The sequence below is a fragment of the Pleurodeles waltl genome, chromosome 1_2 (assembly GCF_031143425.1).
Source record: "Pleurodeles waltl isolate 20211129_DDA chromosome 1_2, aPleWal1.hap1.20221129, whole genome shotgun sequence".
NCBI lineage: Eukaryota > Metazoa > Chordata > Amphibia > Caudata > Salamandridae > Pleurodeles > Pleurodeles waltl.
This window is the reverse complement of record NC_090437.1, coordinates 153,696,821-153,718,024: the sequence shown is the minus strand read 5'-3', so window position 1 is coordinate 153,718,024 and position 21,204 is coordinate 153,696,821. Positions and strand designations below refer to the sequence as shown.

Genomic DNA, 21,204 nt, shown 5'->3' with positions numbered 1-21,204 from the left:
AATACATCACGTTATATAAAGCACGCTTATAAATGTTGGCAAACTACTCTAAGGGCACATTTGTCCCCGTACAATCTTTATTAGTTCGGTTAAAGTCACACTTGATTATTGCAGCACTACGTTTATGCGCTAATAAATGTAAAACCTTCATTTCTGCGTCATCAATCCCTCCTCTGATGACTACTTGTCATCACACAAAACTATTCCCACAAATTTTATTCCATTAAAATTCTGTCAGTTCTCTTTTCCTTTTAGTTCCCCTAGTTCTTGCTTTATATTCTTCTGCCATTCTTTTCATCATTTTCTCTTCCTTCCTTCTCTTAATTCTTGCCATAATCATTATTATTCCCCTTTTTATTCCCCAAATTCCAAATATACAAATCAGTACTATTAATATTCCCTGTATTATTTTTAGTAATATTCCATTCCAAATGCCACCAAGCCAATTTCCCACTGAAGCAAGTCCTTTTCCAACCTTCTCCCACACTCCTGGTTCTTTCAATTCCTTCAAATCTGCACTCTCTTTTGTTAGATTAGCAAGCATAGTTTTAATTTTCACACTGTTATCTGGAATATACGTGCAACAGTGTCGCGCACCAAGCATTTTGCAAACGCCGCCATCCTTTGCTAAAAGAATGTCTAAGGCAAGCCTATTTTGAAGAGTCATAGCTCTTTCCGCTGCAAGTTCAGCATCTATCAGGATTATAGCACCTGAAAACTTTGTCAACATGTTATCCACTATAGTAGACAACTTTCTTATTTTGATGGAATTCAACACAACTCCCAATGAAGGAATCATGGCTCCAAATATATCTCCTACCACAGCAGCTGCGGTCTCTCTTTTCTGGATACGATGGGATCCAGATGTCTTTGGAATCATCGATAGGTCATCCAGTTGATAAACCTTTGGGAACACTATACCCAAGTAACATCTCCCCCACCATCCTTTCGGAAGATGATAATAGGCATTATACCCACAAATGTAATATACACCTGGTATGACAGGGTCAAGTCCGTTCATCATGAATGTCCATTTGGCCTTAAAGATAAACGTATGTTTACACTCACTCGCTCCTACGAAAATGTTGTCATAATAAGATTCACCTCGATATATAAAAAATTTCCCTACATGCCAAGCATCTAAAGCTATTCTCCCTTGTGTTTTTATTGCGGCAAAATCATAATGATCTACTGAAGTCCTCTTACTTAGCTCCTTTTCTAATTTCGCATTCATTTGTGCCCTTCTATCATCTGTGCGATCTAAAAAGCTTATTTCTACTGCAGAGAGCGAGCAGGTAAGGTTTTCCCTATGAGCGTGAGCCGTTTCAAAAGGTTGCATTGGCTCGAAAAATTCCCTCATTATTTTAGCATCCCAATCTTTAGCAATCTGGCTTAGCTGCGTGATTATAGGAACATATGCAAAGGTAACATCATAATTCGAATAAAAATACTGTATATTTGTCTGACCATAAAATCTAGAAGCTACTATACTACATGTAATCCCGTATGTAAGAGGCATGTGGTGATAAGTCACCCCTTCCTTTACTGATGTCGGTATCTGTGTACACACATAACAATCTTTCGCATCCATAGTCTCAACATTTTCTGTTAGCAAGCGATAGAAAACATTATACGAAAGTTCCTTCTTATCATGCAAGTGTCTCTCATCTAATTCTAGTCTTTTCAATGCGGTTAGTTCAGTGACAGTAACAGGAGCAAAAGTAGAAGCCTCAATTCTCTCATTCTCACCCTTTCCACGTGTAGCAAGCACTATTCCCATTATTATTAGTACACATGCAATTATCAAGCCTATACACGCATATTTACAATATTTCACTCTACTGTTTTGTGTAGCCATGATCTGTATAGAATCAGAGAGCTAGAAGCACCTAAAAAGAAACTATTTAGCAATTCAGTTACAAAGCTGAACGAGCGCAATGTTCACACAGTTTCCTTCAAGAGGCCAGTCACTTATCGGTCAGCAGCATTTGTCTCAATTCGGCAATAACTCAGTCTTTATCAGTTCAGCAAGTGTCTCATCTGGTTTAGCAATGTCTCAGCTGGTTGTATCACGTTACATTGTAGCAAGCAATGTCATTTATCACCCTTTCAATCAACAGTGTCCATAAAACTTTTCTTTTCTATTGGTATCTCTTCTTCTTCGTTCTCGAGGCTTAGAGATACAAATTCGTCAGTCCAATCGTCATTGACTGCATATGCCCATTCTGGACCGGAATATCTCCTGTTTGGTATCCTTTTCCTTTTCAATTTTGCTTCTCTTTTCAATTCTGCCTCACTGGTACTTTCTTCTTTGGCCAAGTCTTTTCCTTCACTTGAGGTTGGTACCATGACAGACACTTCCTTTCTTTTCTCTTTCACTTTTGGCCTTTCTCCGTCGTTCAAATTTTCTTTAGTTCTTAATTTTATTGGTGATATACTTAGTCTCCTCTTTGCACCGTGTCCACTTGATGGACCTGCGACCTTTTCTGTGGAAGCTTGAACTTTTTCGTTCTGTTCTGCCTTGTCTCCTCCTTCTGGTGAATCAATCAGGTTCTCTTTCTCCTTTTCTGTACCGTCTGCTTCTGGGAAAGCCCTCCTCTGATCAGGCTCTCCTGCTTCTTCACCTCTTTCGAGCCTTTCGTCACCGTTACTTTCGTCAGGCTCTTTATCACTTTCAGCTGCTTCAGGCTCTTTGTCACCTTCAGCTGCTTCAGGCTCTTTGCTACCCTCAGCTGCTTCAGGCTCTTTGTCACCTTCAGCTGCTTCGTCGCTGTCTGAGGTTTCTCCTTGGTCTTCCCCAAGTGAGTCGGTCGTTTCGTCCTCAGAGAATATTTCTCTCTCTTCTGTTCCTGCCTGTTCGCTTTCAGTTCGGCTTTGCTCTGTCTCAGCGCTCAGCACTGTTTTATCAGGCACTGGCAGTTTCAGCGCTTCAACTTCCTCATCTGTGGGACACAACACTTTCTTTGTGTGACTGGCGTGAATCCAATTGGGAACTCCCGCACACTTCACAGCGGTAGTTGTCGTCAGGATCACTTGGAAAGGGCCTTTCCAACGGGGTTCCAGACACGACTTCCTCACGTGCTTCTTTACCACGACCCAGTCACCTGCTTTCAGTGTGTGTCCTGGACCTTGGATCGGTGGCAAGGTGGTCGCTTCCACCTGGTGAGAGAAAGAGCGAACCACGTCAGCCAGACCTTTGCAGTAGTCTAACACCATATCATCTGTAATATTCAAAAGCGCGTTTGCGGGAACTGCAGGAAGTCTCATGGCCCTGCCCATGAGAATTTTGTGCGGGGACAATCCAGTCTTTCTGTCAGGGGTGTTTCTCATTGACATTAACACCAAGGGCAATGCGTCAGGCCATTTCAAATTTGTCGATGCACATATTTTCGCCATTCTCGATTTCAATGTACCGTTCATCTGTTCCACCAGTCCTGATGCTTCTGGGCGATAGCTACAATGCAGTTTTTGCTCAATGTTCAGCGCTGCGCAAAGTAACTTTATCACCTCGTTATTGAAGTGACTTCCTCTATCTGATTCTAAAGAGATCGGGAATCCGAAACGTGGTATTAACTCCCTCAACAATAGCTTTGCAACTGTAAGGCTGTCATTTCTACGTGTGGGGTATGCTTCAATCCAATGACTAAAAATGCACACAATCACCAACACATACTTCAGACCCCCATGCACAGGCATCTCAATGAAGTCCATCTGCATCCTACTGAACGGGCCACTCGCCCTACCAATGTGGCTCGCGTTCACAACCGTTCCCTTCCCTGGGTTCATCTGCTGGCAAATGACACATCGATGGCAAACTGCTTCTGCAGCTTGACGGAATCTGGGGTTAAACCAATCAGTTTTGAACAATCTTATCATGGCATCTCTCCCTAGGTGAGCCTGCCCATGATAGAACCGCGCTAGCTGCGATAAGAGACCATTTGGCAAAACAAATTTTCCCTCATTTGAAACCCATAACTCATCTGGTCTCTTTGTGCATTGTGACTTAATCCAGGAAGCTCTTTCATCCTCCCCGACACTATTCTGTAATGCTTTAAGTTCATCCATTGTATCTACGACCTTCAAGGCAAATGCTTCAGCTGGTTCGAGTTCTGGTTCACTTATCGAATTCCATTCATCTCTGAGTAATATACAATTCAAGGCACAAAATCTTGCGACTTGATCCGCATATGCATTTCCCAGAGAAACATAGTCCTGTCCTTTTGTATGAGCACTACACTTTACCACTGCAACTTCGGCTGGCATTTGAATGGCGTGTAACAATTCCCTTATTCTCTCCCCGTTTTTCACTGGGGATCCTGAAGAAGTCAGGAAACCTCTCTGTGACCATAGTTGCCCAAAGTCGTGCACAATTCCAAACCCGTACTGACTATCAGTGTAAATGGTGACTTTCATCAATGTAGACAATTGGCATGCTCTTGTAAGGGCTACAAGTTCTGCCACTTGTGCAGAATAGACTCCTTGGAGCCAGGATGCTTCCAAGACACCTGTTACAGTACATACAGCATATCCTGCTTTCAAAATTCCCATCCCATCTCTTAGACATGAACCATCAACAAAAACAATTTGGTCATTTTCATCAATCTTAGTATCCTTAATGTCAGGTCGAGGTTTTGTGCAAAATTCAGTCACCTGAAGGCAGTCATGCTCGACGTATTCAGCGTTCTCAATTTCAGCATTTTCACCAGGAAGGAAGGTTGCTGGATTCAACGTAGTGCACCTTTTCAGCTGCACATTCGGTGAGCCCAGAATTATTGTTTCATACCTTGTGAGTCTTGCTCCAGTCATGTGTTGCGTTCGGGAGCGGGTCAAAAGTATCTCAACTGAGTGAGGGACCATGACTGTTACTGGGTGTCCCATCACTATTCCTTCACTCTGAGTGAGGCTGATACCAACTGCTGCTACGGCGCGCAAACACCCTGGAAGTGCTGCTGCGACCGGATCCAAAGTAGCTGAAAAATACGCTACTGGTCTGTTTATGCCACCATGGGCTTGAGTCAGGACAGACAAGGAACATGCATCACGTTCATGACAAAACAATGTGAAAGGCTTTGTGTAATCAGGCATACCTAAAGCTGGAGCCCTGCACATGCATTTTTTCAATTCAATAAAAGCATCCATCTCATCTCCTTTCAGCTCAATTTGATCCAAGGCATCCTTCTGGGTCAGTTTCAGTAAAGGCTTTGCTAGAGTTGAGAAGTTGGGAATCCACTGGCGACAGTAGCTCACCATCCCCAAAAACGTCCTCACCTCCCTCCTCGTCTTTGGTGGACTCATTTGGAGTACACTTGTAATTCTTTCCTTCATTATTCTCCGTGACCCTTTCTCTATTTGGTGACCCAAGTATTTCACTTTCTTCTGACAGAACTGCAACTTTGAAGGAGACACCTTGTGTCCATTCCTTCCCAAATGGTTCAACAGAGCAATGGTATCGGCTGTGCAGCCACTTTCTGTCTTCGATGCAATCAGTAAGTCATCGATGTACTGTACTAGGGTTGACTCGAATGGCAATTCTAATGCTTCCAAGTCTTTCTTTAGAATCTGATTGAATATTGACGGTGACTCAGAAAACCTTGAGGAATTCGACACCAACTGTAAACTCTGTCTAAGAATTTGAAACAAAAGAGAAATTGGCTGTCCTCATGAAGAGGCACCGAGAAGAATGCTTGTGACAAGTCGATGACTGAGAACCACTCGGCATCGCAAGGGACTTGAAACATTATCACAGCTGGATTGGGTACGACAGGGCAGCATTTAATTACGATGTCATTTATTTTCCTCAAGTCCTGCACAATTCGGACCTTTCCACTCAGCTTTATCAGTCCCATGATTGGTGAATTACATGGACTGCTTAACACTTCTTTCAATACTCCCTGTTTTACAAACTCGTCAATGAGTTGGGCGACTTTCATGAGGGTGTCTTGTGCCATGTGGTATTGTGGGGTCTGGGGAAAGATTGCATTGGGTTTTACAGTCACTTTCACTGGTTCCACTCCTTTCATCAGTCCCACCTCTTTCCCTGTCATATCCCACACTTCCTTTCCGACTGTTTCCCGCAATTCAGCTGGAATATCTTCTTCAGTTATCATCGGGAAAAGGCAAATCAGAGGATACTCTTCATCGACAGTTTCCATCTCTTCCCCCTCTACACTGTCCTCTTCTTCCCCATCACTGCTCGTCTGAATTTTAATTCCATCGTTCGAACACATAATCGAACATCCCAATTTGCACAATAGGTCTCTCCCTAACAGTGCTATCGGGCTTGAGTTGCATACCACAAATTTATGTAACCCTTGATAGTTACCAATGCTGACTGGTACTGGATCTGTGATTGGGTTCGTCAGGTACCTATTTGCTACTCCCACCACTTGAACTGTTCTCCCTGAGAGTGGCAAATTCGGTACTTCAATGCTCTTAACAGTTGAACGTGTGGCTCCTGTGTCAACCAAGAATGAAACACGATGACCCATTACGCTTCCCTCCACATACGGACCCTTTTGATCAACTTCCAAGGATGCTGCAAGCACACAATTTCCCTCCTCTTCTGAACTTTCACTCTCCCATACATTGTTTATTCCATTCTCACTGTGTAATGGGAACTGTTGTACGGTGCCATTTGTACTCATTACCTGACCCGAGACCTGTGGAGGAACCATCACTTGCTGCTGACTCATTGGTGCCAAAGGTATTTGCATTTGCTGATTAGGTACCATGGGAAACTGCTGTTGCATTGGCTGCATTTGCGTCATCTGCATACGGGGCATCTGCATCTGCTGCGGCTGCATAGGTTGTAATCCCTGCAGCTGATTTATGGTCTGAAAATTTGGGTTTGGACCTCTCATTTTCGGTCCCCTCATTGTCTGAAATGCATTGACATCATTGTTTTGCTGACCAATACCTGCACCTTCCTGCACCACCATCGGGCACTCGCGTTTCCAATGACCGACAATTCCGCACACGTGACACGGCATCATCTTTTTCAATGCCTGCACACCATTCGGAGTCACAACAGTGTTCAAATCCGGACCATTATTCCCAAAACCTCCTCTGCCTCTGCCTCTCGCCTGTGGCTGAAACATCATATTTCCCTGCAACTGCGGCTGCGGTTGCGGTACCTGCTGTTGGAACCCTTGCAACCCTTGCAAACCTTGCAGACCTGTCTGAGCTGCTTTAAGTTGCATCATCATCACTTTCTCTTTCAACTTTTTCTGTTTCACTTCAATTTCGTCGCTACAGTATTTCGCATAATTCAACACCTCATCAATCGGTTTCGACTGCCAACAAATCAAATGCGTCTTTATCATCTGACTTATCTCTGGTCTCAGCCCTTCCACAAATCTAAACACGAAATGAAGCATGTCCTTCGCCTCTATTGTTTCCGTGCCACTGTAGTTTTTGAACGCCTTCAACAACCTCTCATAGTAACCATGAATCGACTCTTTAGCCTCTTGGGCAGTTCGATCAATCTTCTGCCAATCCACATTTTTCGCAGCAACCTTCGTCTTCAAATGCTCAATCACCTTATAGTACAAGCTCATTACCATAGGTGACGGTGCACCCGTGTCCCTGTCTCTCTCTGGTTCACTTGTCGGCCAACCTACAGCCCTTTTGCAGTCTTCCCACAAATCTGCCGGAACCACAATCTCAAAGAGGGTGTTCAGGTCTTCCCAAAGGCATTTCGCAAGTTTCACAAACCTATCAGTCTGTTGATACCATTCAATCGGTTTCTCTCTCAGTTTGGGAAAATCATCCGTAAAAGACTGAATGTCGCTTCTGTGCCATGGTACATGTATTAATTTTCCCCCTGCTGTCTCCCTCATTGGTAACATGGTTACTGCATCACTACTCTGTGGTCTTTTCTCGTTGTGCTCTGGGACACTGTCTTTCCTCTTTTCCTTTCTCTTTACCCATCTGCTTTCCCATTTGTCTAAGCACCTCCACACTTGTGCACTCTGCAGCAATTCTCTAAGGTGTGCCTTCATGCCTGCTGACCTCATGTGTTCAAAGTCTGTGGTCCCGAAATCCAATCTATAGCTCCTGCTCAAGTGTTTTGTCTTGTCTATCTCAACCCCGTTTTTGTCAGCTATTTCTTGCAACCTTCTATGTACCTTGTTCACTTCTCTCGTAATCCTGGGACATAGATACCTCAGCTCTTCTTCCGAGTAGGACTCTAACCTATTCACACCCATAGTCCCTTCCACCAATTCTTGTGCTTCCATGTTCAACCTGACCCTATTCAGATAGTCTTCTCCCTTCCCACTGGCTGAGCTTTGTGTGGAATTCAGACTGTTGAACCACTGTGTCAGCTGTTGCGCATTCAACCCCATCAGTGTAGCATTCACATCGACAGCCATTGATGGTTGCGGCAACTTTTCAGTGTTCGATGATAGCGGTATCATCAGTGGGGGACTCGACCTCACCATTGTTGACTGAGCACATATGGGACTAAACTCCATCAAGGACCCAGATCCAGTTGGCAGGGCCGCTATTGGAGTTGTCTCTGGAGTGTTTTGAATGCACCTCCTTTCCATCCCGCTCTGCACCATTGATCCTTGACTGCTCATACCTGAATTTGGCTGAATGTACAAAGGTACCGGTGGACCTACAGTAATGGGTAGGGATATCGCATCTGCGTTCTGTCCATTCCCCATGTTCTGAGACATGTTCATTCCCACACTATGGGTCATCATTGCCGGCATGCCCGTCTGACTCCCTGTCATCTGAGCATGTGCGGTTCCCCCCTGCATCTGCTTTTGAGGCATCAAAAACTGGGTTGATTCAGCTCGTGCCAATGTTGGGTTGTGACCATTTTGTCCTCCCATTACGGTCGGATCTAGAATCATTCCCGTACTGTTATCACTGTTGTAGTACCTTGGGACCTGCGGCTGATAATTTTCTGCTGGTTTCAATATGGGCACATCTGGATATATTCTCCTAACCTGCGGTATCTGCGGGGTGAACAGTAAACTCGGGCCCTTGGATCCCGATGGCGTTTCCGTATTCGGAGTTTCATTATTCTGTACCGGTGCCGGAGGGGCAGAACTGGTACTCGGACCTTGTCCATTCTCTGCATAAGGTGGTGGACGGTCGTTCAGCAATTGCATGATTAACTCCTCATCCTCTAACTCCTCTTCTCTTCTCAACTTTTCCTCGTCCTCTCTATCTTTGGAACACCTCCTGTTTGTCTTACAGGTAACTTTCTTGCCTGTCGCCTCTTCTTCCTTAGTAATTGCGGGGAACAATTTTATCCCCTGCAACACATCTGACCTCCACACCTTCTGTGCATTATCCCACCTAGCGTCCGCTAGTGTCTTTTCTACCTTCCTTATCCTGGTCTCGAACTTATTTTGCTGTTGCTGTCTAGCCATTAGTTCCCAAATCGCTAGAGCCTCAAACTGTGCTGGCCTTGGAGGTACCTTCATGTCGTACATCGCGAATCTCAAATTCTCTAGAATCCTTATATTGAACGTCCCATGGATCGGGAACGCTATGCTCCCGTGTTTCTATGTCAGCTTGTGCCATTGCTTTAGCCAAAGGCACGGAGCTACCCTTTTTTCCTCCATTACAATGTAAGCTGGTGTACCTTCGGGGGGCGTCTCCTCTCCTACGCTCGCTTTAATGTAAGACTCCCCCTTCATCGCACTCTTTAATGCTTTAAATTTTTTTATTTTCTCGTCTTTTATTTCACAAAGTTTGTAATCAATAGGTGACTTTAATTCCCGGAATACTCTTCGCTTGCCTTTCCCCTTCCAATCGAGCCCCACGGACTGCGTCCAATCCGTGCGCGACCCTTCTCTGCAACCAACCTATCCCAGCGCGGCTCCTAGTGACTTCACACTCACACACACTGCGGCTGACAAAGCCTCGCGGCTAATCCTCCTTCACTCAGCTCCTCTCGTAACAACTTCTAGCATGTATCGCGAGCAACCAAATAATAATAATAAAACAGATCTGTCGGTTTACTACAGGAAGGGTAACACAATCGCTTCAGGACCTTAGGGATTTTTCACTAGCCTCGGCAGTTATTCCATCTTTCTCGGTCCCCACGTTCGCAAGCAAATCTGACCCGCAGACTCTGCTCTCAACTTGTCAATGATCTATTCTAGTGCACTTAGAATTTTGTCAGGGCCCGAAGTCGAAGTTTTCTTTCACTCCCTTAACACGCGTACCGACTCGTTGACCACGCCCGATCAACCTACTAAACTGACCAGACCACAACATAAAACAAGTGTCTCATACACTTTTCAACATACTCCGGAGTCTCTTGACCTCGCAGGGCCTGTCTCAACAACAACAACAACCACGTGGACCTTTTTCCGCACAAAGCGCCACATGCACATGAAGTTCGACGACTTCCCTACTCTCACACTCGGAGTCGCACCTCCGCTATTCTCTATGAAGTTCGACGACTTCCCTACTCCTACACTCGGAGTCGCACCTCCGCTATTCTCTAAAATCCTCGCAACCTTTTCAAACAATCTGCGGCAATAAGCTGTGCAAGCGCAAAACCCTAACTTCACTCATACCATCACTAGTACCGCCAACGCCGATCTCACACCTCCATTCTCTCCATTCGCAAGCTCCGAGATCCCGGGAAAGTCGCGGTGGACCTAGCCCATCATCATTTTCTCAATCTGTTTTACCCAAGAAAAATCTAATTCAACACCATATACCTCTCGAGCGGGGTCCCAAAAGTCTAAACCGTTAATTCAACACCATGTATGTCTCGAGTGGGGTCCCAAAAGTCTAAACCGTTAATTCAACATCATGTATGTCTCGAGTGGGGTCCCAAAAGTCTAAACCATCCTCTGCTGCCATCTACTGATAGAGCGTTCCGTACTAATAATTTACCTGTATTTGGACGCTCTTTAGGCCGATGAATCTTTTGACCAAGTGGGACTCCCTTCACCCGAGATCAGTCAATTTAATGTAATCAATAATCAATAACGAACATAAGCAATACCCTGATCAACATAACATTTAACAATTAATCCAGAATACATTTTGGCGAACCATGACCTTTCGGTCATGAATAACCACACCAGTTTATTCAAAGTTAATGAATTTATTTCCCTATATTAACAAAGCTAGCACAATATAAATGTGTCTCAACACCAAATGATATATGTAAATGAACATTAATAGCTGTCCATAACGGCGGAAAAGATGCAATCTCTGCAGCATTTGAATAACAAGGCACTCGATAATAGCAATGCTAATCACTAAAACTATAATCTGTAATGAGCTAATTGCATACATTAGTCAGCATAACAAGGTCTCAAATTGCATCGTGCAACAAAAGGAATTCTCATCTAACCTCAAATTAGCATCGGCATGTGGGACTTCATGCAAAAGCAATTTAGCAACGTTAATTTGGAAAACTCCTAGCTAGGACTCTTATCAAAAATCAGCAGTTGGTTACCTAAAAGAAACACAATGCAATTGTACAATTTCCTTTCATATTTACCAATTTCAATCAGCATTCAAGGAAGTCTTCGTCTCACAGGTACCGTTTCTCGATCAGCATGGGACGGGGCAAAGGGGCAGGGGTGGACGGGGCAGTTGCCTCTCAGCGGCAAAATAAAACTACTACTTCATACAAAGGGATCAAATCAAAGTTAAAGTCTCTAGGGCGAGAATTTCTTAAAGTCTCTTTCTCTCGATTAGAGAAAGCATCAGAGTCTCTTTCAAAATGGGGTCGCAGCAAGGTGGGCCATAATAGCTGCAAAAATGGCTGCTAAAAGAAGCTGCTTTCTTCTTGTGCACCTGGTTTAAATAGACAACAGTTCAAATCCAGTAGGGTCTTCCATTGGAGGGTTCATAGGTTGGCTTCAAATTGTCCAATCAAAAACAACAGTTCTCAAGCTTTTACTTAAGCATACATTATCCTTGGAGACGGGTACGCAAGTTGCAACATTTTATACCAATTAACTCATTTTCAGAGCTTCCATTGTCCGCACCTGCAGATTGACCTTGGAGCAAAGGAAAAGATGCCAGGCTGGCACGAAACCTTAAAGATAAGCATGTGAACGATCCCAGTGGAAAAGTACAGCTTCAAGCAAAAATACACGTTTATTAGCACATTGGAAAAACACGAGCATCTAAACCGTGAGACCAGGCAACTAGGCCAAAGCCTCCACTAAAGTTATGCTAAGCTAAAACATTTCAAACAAGCAAATCATAGCACACGTTTACGATTATGTCAGATTCGTGCAATTCTAATACATCACGTTATATAAAGCACGCTTATAAATGTTGGCAAACTACTCTAAGGGCACATTTGTCCCCGTACAATCTTTATTAGTTCGGTTAAAGTCACACTTGATTATTGCAGCACTACGTTTATGCGCTAATAAATGTAAAACCTTCATTTCTGCGTCATCACGACCAATGGCTGCATAGCATAACTTCTGCATTATTTGTCCAATGGTTGTGCAAATTGTTAAGAAAGTTCGCTCTTTTTTTGGCTGCTGGTAAACTAAAATACATTATGTACAATTCGGCCTTCAGACACGCAAATGACAAGTAAACTTCATTATTGACCTGACCACTGACTAAATAGCAGAAATTAAGTAGTTTGCCTCGCAGATGTGCAAATGGCAAAAAAATATTATTAAACTGCCGACTGGCAGACAGTATGCACAATTTGACCAGTTGCCACGCACATAACAGAAAAACTTCACCATTTACTCGGCTGCAGACTGAACAAATGAGATTATGAATTATCATGACCACTGCGGATTTCAATAGACCCCCATGAGTGAGCACAATTGGCACCTATTTCCTTATGTAAAAAGTGGCTTTATTACAATTTGCATCCAAACAGCACTAACTCATAGGTTCAAAGGTCCCAATAGCCATCGAAGAGAACGTTTAAATGTTTCTAGGTTTATCTGAAAGGCTTGGCACAGAATGCCACTCCATTTTTTCGATTGTTGTAACACAACGGCTTGGGCCTTCCATTCTGTAGCTATCACATACTCCACAAATACTCCTGTATCTTTAAGTTTCCCAGGAAGAGTTGACTAATTATGACAATGATTAGATCCTTAGAAAGACTAGGTGAAGCAGGTTAGTCTTACAGCTATGTATTCACTCTTATTCACAAAGTCAGGGGATGTACCAGGGCTAGATATAGGACTGCCAAAAGACAGCATATTTCAGTAGACTGCCTTTCTGGTCTGCGTTTTCAGGCATCAAATCAGTGCTTTCTGGAATTAGTAATTCTGGTTCAGTTCAATTAAACAAATCAGACTAAAACATCTAGCAACAATGATTTGTAAAAGCAAAGACCAGAAATGGAAAACCTTTATTTAGAGATACCTTTTTAAAATAGAAACAATAGAAACAATTACACAACAATTACATACAATTGCAAAAGACTCCTTCTGAAAGTCACCAATGCAGTATAGCCTTCAGTGCAGTCCCTTGACAGAAGGAAGGAAAACTATATAACAAAAAAGGATCTATGTTTCTAACCAAATGTCAGTCAGTGTTTTTTGTCAGATGCCTTCATAACTATGTTGGCTAAGTAAATTTTAAATATGACTAAATGATAATGGCATTGCCACTTGAATCTAATTCTTTTAAAAAGACTTATTAAGAGTGGATCAAGGCTATGTTCTCTGCAATCTGATTTCCAAACATGTGATTCTTAAACGGCAGCTTCACTGCACTGCCTTTATAGACCTGTTGACACATTTGATGTTCCAAACTCCTGGGCAATGATTATCCTCTCATTAAATACTTTATATTTTTTCAACAAGTAGTATAGTACTGAATTCATGTACTCAGGCGTCAGAGTCAACAAGCTTAACAAGGTTTCACTTTGGTTGAGCCTCAGCACCTCTCATATTTTCTGCATGTAAATAAGATGCATTAAGTCTTTCAATAGGTCACTCTCTGTGTCCAATGGGCATACAATAAAAATATTTTTCCATCTCTTCTCCAATGCTGTGGTACATTTGGTATTAAGAATGTATTGTGGGCAATAGTTGGAGGGAATAAAGAAGTATGGTTATTATTTCATTGAATATTTAAGTTACCTACCAAGATCCCAAACATGTAACTACATTAATGGGAGGAAACTCCTTGGCATGGTTTGGAAATCCTATAACATCCTAACCTGTTAGTTCTTCTGGCTATTCCCATGCCTCCCTAGTCAACTGAGCAATAATGAGTGCCCTGTGGCCTCCATTCTTTTGCTTTTCTGTTTGCTGGGGCTCTGATGACTCATGGACACTCAAATTACACCCATTCTGAGTGAGAATGCCTACTGGCCTATCAACCCAGCCTACACAGTCACAGGTCCTAGTATCAGCAGATTCATTTTGCATGGGCACCAGACCTTGAATCTGTGTCGCTGTGGGGAGATTGGCTATTAGCTGACCAGTTCCCTAAAGTATGGCTTCTTGCCTTTGTCAAATATGGACGCTCAGTATGTGTGGTTTATTGATACTGGGTGAATGACTGGGTACATTTGACCCCAGGTGCATGCTCCACAAGTTGGTGCTCCTTCCATAGGAGGCTGCCTTAGCCCATGGTGGACATGCTAGCCTGCACATACCCGATTCTAAGCCACCTTCCTGAAACTACTTGTAGTTGGTGGATGAGGAAAAGCTGCTCTAGTGAAAACCACTTACCCCCTGCTTCTTATGGTGCTATTGGTCTCTGAGGCAATGAGAACAGATGGAGAGTGGTGTCTTTACTGGAATCAACAAAACATCATTGATCTGCAAACCTGTTTATTGTACATGACTGATATTGTGTGGCCTATGTGGGAAACACTGAGTATCATGCATGTGGTTTGGAAATGTGCTCCAATTATTTCTCCCTTCAACAGCAGGAAGTGTTACTATCTGACCAACAGTAGCCTCCCCATGACACAGGCACAACATAGACGTACAAAGAATGCGATGAGTGGAAAACTAGCCAGTTCCCAAATCAATTACATTGCTTGCATATCTCACAAATACTTACTCAGTTGCTCCCCCAGTTCCCAACAGCTTTTACCTTATTATGGCAATCACTATTAGGTAATAGAATATTGAAAATACTTTCTAAAAAATGTTGATACTAAAATGTAGCACTGGGTGGGGAGCTCTGCTCCGCTGGTGGAGCTAACGAAGTTTTTGGCACTCCACGCTCCACTTGGAGCACAGAGTTCGCCCAAAAACTCCACTAGCCCCATCAGCGTAGCGGAGCTTACCCAGTGACACAGCGCAAGTACAGACAGTCTGTAATTGTGCTGTGTAGCCTTTGACTCCTGGTGATGGATCCAGGGCCAGGCCTCCCTCTGCCAGCAGCCCAGGAACAGGGAACAGAGAGCCAGGCTGCTGGGAAGGACATCAAGGAGCCCCAGGAGGCCCCGGGTAAATCCTCGTCTCGTCTCTTTTCTTTTTTTTTTTCTCCTTCTTTTGCTTTGTGCACACTGGTGCACAAACATTTGTGGCATAGTATTCCCCTCCACTGAAATCTAAATCAGGCCCTAAGTCTTTTCATGGCTAGGCCCCATTTATTGAGCTCAGTGAAGATGTCTACAAACCCCGCTCCTGCAACAGTGACTTCAATGATGCAGGACTGCAGAGGCAGCTTCATTCCACACACAGATTGATTGGATGCGTGGTTGGTGCTGCTTTTTGACAGTTGTGCCCTTGCGGACTGTATGCAGACAGGTGCTTGGTTTCAGGAGTTGCACCCCATGGGCTGGGTCTCCAGCAGGGGCTTTTCCACAGCAGTTGCAACATTCCAGGAGGGATCAGGACTTCCTCATTGGTGGCAAAAATGGATCCTTTTGTATGGCAGCAACAACATCCGGCAGCAGCACACCAGTCTCTTACCCGTGACATGGATGATGGAAGACACAATGTTGTTCTTTAGTTGAACCTCTTGGCATAGTTAAAAATGGGGACTATTCAGGGAACTTAGGAGATGCCCCATGACATAGGTTGACTCTTGGCTTTGTGTCCTCTGGCAGTCAACAACTTCTGGGTCTTTCTCATGCTTAGAGCATCCTGGGATTCTCCTTCTGGACAGTCTTTTGCCAAGGGTTGGGCTGGCCTACAGGATAATCAGGCAGTGCCCAATGGGTCATGTGTGGCTGGGGTTTTTGGTTGTTTGTGGGTCTGTTTTATGGTATGCTGAACCGGTTACTACTGTTGTTTTCTCTGATTATTACTTGCAGCAAGCTCAAATACTTTCTCTCTCACATACCTTGCAAAACATCTATACAGCATGTCTTTACAATTTCAAAACTTACCTAGTTTGCAAACATGGGCAACTTTTTAGCTTTTGAATTCAGCAATGGGGGCCACTTTTATTTTGATGCCCAGGCGGATGTCCCAATCTGACCCTGCACTCCATCTGCAGGGTCAGGCACTCCCCCCTTCTCTCTCTCTTGGAAGATATACAAGGAGGTTTTTTGGTGCTAGGCAGACAATCAGCTCCTCTAGCAATAAGTGAAGGATTCAAGTGATGTCCCCTCATCTCTAAGAGACTGGCTGACACGCAGGCACCAGCCCTGGTCACATAGCAGCTTTCTGAGTACTTTTTAAAATACTCCCATCCTTTGTCATGGAAGAACATGTAACTTGAACAAAGTTGAGTAGTTTTGGTCCCTCAGACTAGTGTCAAAGCAGGCCCTGTTCCAATGTGAGTCTTCCCAGGTAAACAGAACAGCGACCAGGGTGAGGTATAACATGTAGACCACAGTGGGACATTCAAACCCAAGAAAACATACCTTTGCTTACTTTGGTGAAACAACACAGTACAGGGTTTCTGTGGTCATCTTTCCTGGGTACAAAAGCAGTGTCTGAGGTTTGAAGAGAGAGTTGACCCTGCAATGTAATCCAGGCCACACAAGGGAAGTAAGTAATTGTTTGAAATGTTATCAAAATGTGAAGGGAGACTCTCAGTTAGAGAAAGATATATAAGCATCAAAGACAGAGAACATAAGAAACCGAGATAAATATTTTATTCATTGACTTTATTACAAAACATTTTGTAGGAACTAAGACAATGTCAATAAAAAGAGGCTTCATGAAACATCCCTTCTTAACGCCTACCGATCATCATTTTACATTGTCCTTTCAGACTCATTTTACAATCACGGAATGAGGATGCACTGTCTAAGGTTTCTGAAGTGATTTGGGGTGGTTCTCTTTCAAATGTAATTTTCTGGCTGTAGCTCACACACAGCCTTTGTGCAATGTAAATGCTCTCACACCAAGCAGCAATGGTGCTGGCTCCAAGCAGGAATATTGAAAACAAGAGTACAAAGATGTGTGCAATCTGTGTACCTAGCTGTATTGCCCTTTCTACAACAGCTAAAAGGCACAGACAAAAGGGCAGGCCCTGCTTAGAAACATCCTCACATTTGACAAGAAACTACTGGTCTATCCCTCACTTATACCAACTTCCAGATATCATTGTTCAAGAAGAACTAATGAGCACCACTTTGGGACCTAATTGAATTTCTATAGGTAACCATTTCTACATCTTCCCTTACTTCTTTATCTGGGTCTCCCCCTCCACAAAGCAACACAGTAAATAAACTGTGTGGGGAAGCTGTATCTGCTTTCATCATGTGCCATGCTAAACAGGGGCTATCCAGATGCGCAGTACTCAAATTTAACCACAAAGCCTTCTTATTTTTACATACCTGCTACACATCCACTGCAAATGCACACAATCAACACTCACAAGGAATGTCAGCATAAGGGTTAGGAGTCAAACTAAAGTGGAATTGAAGACAGGCGAGGTCAGCAGTCTGCAATCTTCTTTGACACAGACAAAACAGTCTAATCAAAACTAATAATTCCCAAGCCACAATACGCTGCCTCCACCACTTCATATGATAAACAAAGGCAGTAATCACATTTCCATTATGAAGACACACTTGGGCCCATATTTATACTTTTTTAGTGTCGCATTTGCACCACTTTTTAACGCAAAAGTGGTGCAAACTTACAAAATACAATTGTATTTTGTAAGTTTGCGCCGCTTTTGCATCAAAAAATGCCGCACATGCGGTGCTAAAAAAGTATAAATATGGGCCTTGATGTGCTACTGCAGGTCACAGAACAGTTTGTGGACCTTGCATTTCCAAGGAAAGGCCTGTGCCTGTCTGCATACTCTAGATTAATGTTGTTGCAGGGCCACTAAAAAAGTCAGGATACTAGTTGCACAAACAGTCGGGATCACATGGCAGAGATACATACCTGTTAACCATGCAGTGGGCATTCTAGTTTCGACATTGTTTAAATTCCTTTTTTGAATAGTCCAAATCAGTCCCTCCTCAAAGTCTAGTCTAGAGCCCAAGCACCCATTCAAACATCCTTCATTTATTCCTATTCCATTTTCACACTCACACACACACAATCATATCAAAACCATTTTTATGCCTTCTTCCACCCCCACCCCTTATTAGCAGGCCATCAGAGTCTCTCTGCCAAGCGCTCTGACCCGAATTACACTGCCTGCTGGTTCTTCAATCTCCTGTTTCTGGATCTCAGATCATCTTGCCAATGCTGTGATGACCTCTACCTCTGTCCAGCCCTTAGATTGCCTCTGCCAAGCCTCAGAGCCCACCCTATCAACTCTGTCTGCCCCCTTACTCTCTTAAATCTCCACCAACTTCAGACATGCTCTCACCACCTCCCTCCTCTCACTGCAGTCAGGTCGTAAATCTCCTCAATGAGCCACTGCTATGATACCTCTGGCAGTTCTATAATCCCTCAAGTCACACCAGATAACCTCTCCCAGCCTTTCCCGAATCTCCACTACAGTCCAGTAGACCATTACCCTGCCTGGCTTACATCCCTTCCCACTGCTGTTAAGAGACAATGACCTCCTGTGATGACCGTCAGTGCCAAGAACACTTCTCTCTTCTGGATCCCAAAGCCCAACTATCAACACTTGGTGCCCACACCATCTCTCTGACCACTACCACTGACTCTCAAAGATTGTAGGTCAATGCCACTTGCTCTTGTAACCCTCTTGCTGGTCCACAGCTCCCTAAGCCAATGCCATCGCCTATTGGAATCTTCTTGTCAGTTCTCACTGTTTCTCAGAAGCCTCCAGACCCTCCCCTCTGCCAGTTCTAAAAAATCATCCGACCGATACAGCTCGATCTATTAATTTTAATAACCTTCTGCTGGCTCTCAATGATTATCAGATCTTTCTGTAAGCCCTCAGTTCCATTCACCCAGCCTCACCACTAAGAACCTATATGCCACTCTCTGTGAATGCTGATTACGCTTCTGTTGACATAAAAGACAACCTAGCTCTCTCTGCCATCAGAACAACATTCCAGATGGCACGCAAACCTTCAGACAGTTATTTCTGTCAGCACTTCAAGGTTGTATACTAGCACACCAACCACATCCCCATCGTTACACTTTAGCTCCATCCTCTTCTGGCCTGCTGAGGTCTTCAGCTGACTCTCTGAAACTGTTTTTTGAACAATCCTCTGCTGGCCCCCCACCACTACTTGGCTAGCCCAACATCCCCTTTGCAGATCTTGATATCTGGACCTTCCTTCAGCCTAGTGTCAGCCACATCACACCACAATGTCAGCCTACAAGTAATTAGTTCTGACAGCTGTTACTTTCCACTACCTTCCACCACACCAAGCCTTGCTGCCCCTGAGAAATATATGCTCACCACTTTGCCAGACCTCGCAGATCATTGAACCCATCACTATTGTCTTCATAATACCTTGATTGGCTTTCTAATGATTTTTATTGGCCTTAGTAGCCTATCTGCAACCGTCATCTTTTTATGCCTCCAATACAAGTGCCTCGTTTATACCTCCAAATTTGTGCTCCACATGTTGGCACATTGATGCTAAACCAATTGACTTCAAAAATGTTTGTTTTTTAGTCACTTTGAAGCTCATTCTTTACTCACAGTTGCAATACACAACATCCTCCACCCATCTGCTACTTCCCTTGCTAACAGAATGGGAACACATTGGTGTCTTCCTTTGTCTACGTTTCCATGACAGACCCAAAGGGAAGAGATTATGAGTATTAGCTTCAGTTTAGTGCCGTACAGTCTGTTATGCAGAGCAGAGAAGCCATACTGTCCTTTTTCCAGTCTGCCACTGCAGTTAGCAGTATACACAGTGAATAAGCAGCAGAAAAGTTGAGGCCATGCAGCAGCCTCTTCCCTTTGTTGCTGCAAAGAGCGGTGGAAGAGAAAAAAGAGAGTGGGCTGTCCATTGTTGCAGCATCATACAGCGTAAAGTAATTTTAAGAACAACAACAAAAACCTTAGCAACCTTTTAGAAATAGCAGCTGCATTAACCCTCACATACACATATTCATTAAAAGTAAAATTATACTGTGTCATGGTGACAATGAGATTAATGTTTGTTTTCTTTCCTTTATAAATAGATCTTGTTCCTGCTGCTGGAGGTGGGCCTGGAGCTGTAGGCGGATCTGGAGCTGGTACAGGTACTATATGAAGTTCAGAGCTGTGGGCACATGTCATCTAGAGTGGAGGAACTTTTTGATTCGAAAGGTCTGGTGCTTGTGTTATAGTCTTTGTACACCCAAAGAAAAGAGGACCCTTGCGTTTCTAGGCAGACTCAACACAGGAATTACATAACTTGCTAGGAGATGTTATGGTGTGGTTATTAACAGTTATGATGTAATCAGAGTGCAGTGTGTGATCGTATGCTGAGGAATGAAGACGTCTGTTATAGAGCTCTGTGTGTGGCATTTTTATTTGCATGTCCCTGGATGGGGAAGACTCTACAACTGGTACGAAGAAACAAGACTGCTGTCCCTGAGAGTTTGCAACGATACAGCAAACTCCTCATGCATGCCACATGCACCCAAATTGATAAGCAGCAATTGGAAGTTGGTGTGTGTGAAGTCAAAGCCTCACTCCAGCCCATATATGACCCTCAAAGGAGTTGAAGCCCTGCAGAGGAGTGCATTCGAAAAGCCCATCAGAATCTGTTGGTAAGGCTGAAAGAAGAAATACTGCATCACGCCATAACACAGAGCCATTGTCCATGCAAAGCAACCACTAATGGCAGTAATAACCAGGTACAAAAGTACAAACATACTTACCAGCATGAGCGAGGGAAGGGCCACACGACCTTGAGTCAGGTGTGACAACACAGGCCCTGTTGAAAGGCTGATGTGTGCACAGCTGCGGGAGGCATCCATTGCACCA

At 43.8% G+C, this 21,204-nt stretch overlaps 1 protein-coding gene across 1 annotated transcript in view; it reads left to right on the top strand.

The window, feature by feature from the left end:
* The window catches only part of PPEF2 (protein phosphatase with EF-hand domain 2), a 376,295-nt gene that overhangs the window by 78,431 nt on the left and 276,660 nt on the right, over positions 1-21,204 (top strand). The window contains exon 3 of the mRNA XM_069236843.1: positions 20,415-20,474. Coding sequence (XP_069092944.1) covers positions 20,415-20,474 — 60 coding nt within the window. The remainder of the gene's footprint in view (positions 1-20,414; positions 20,475-21,204) is intronic.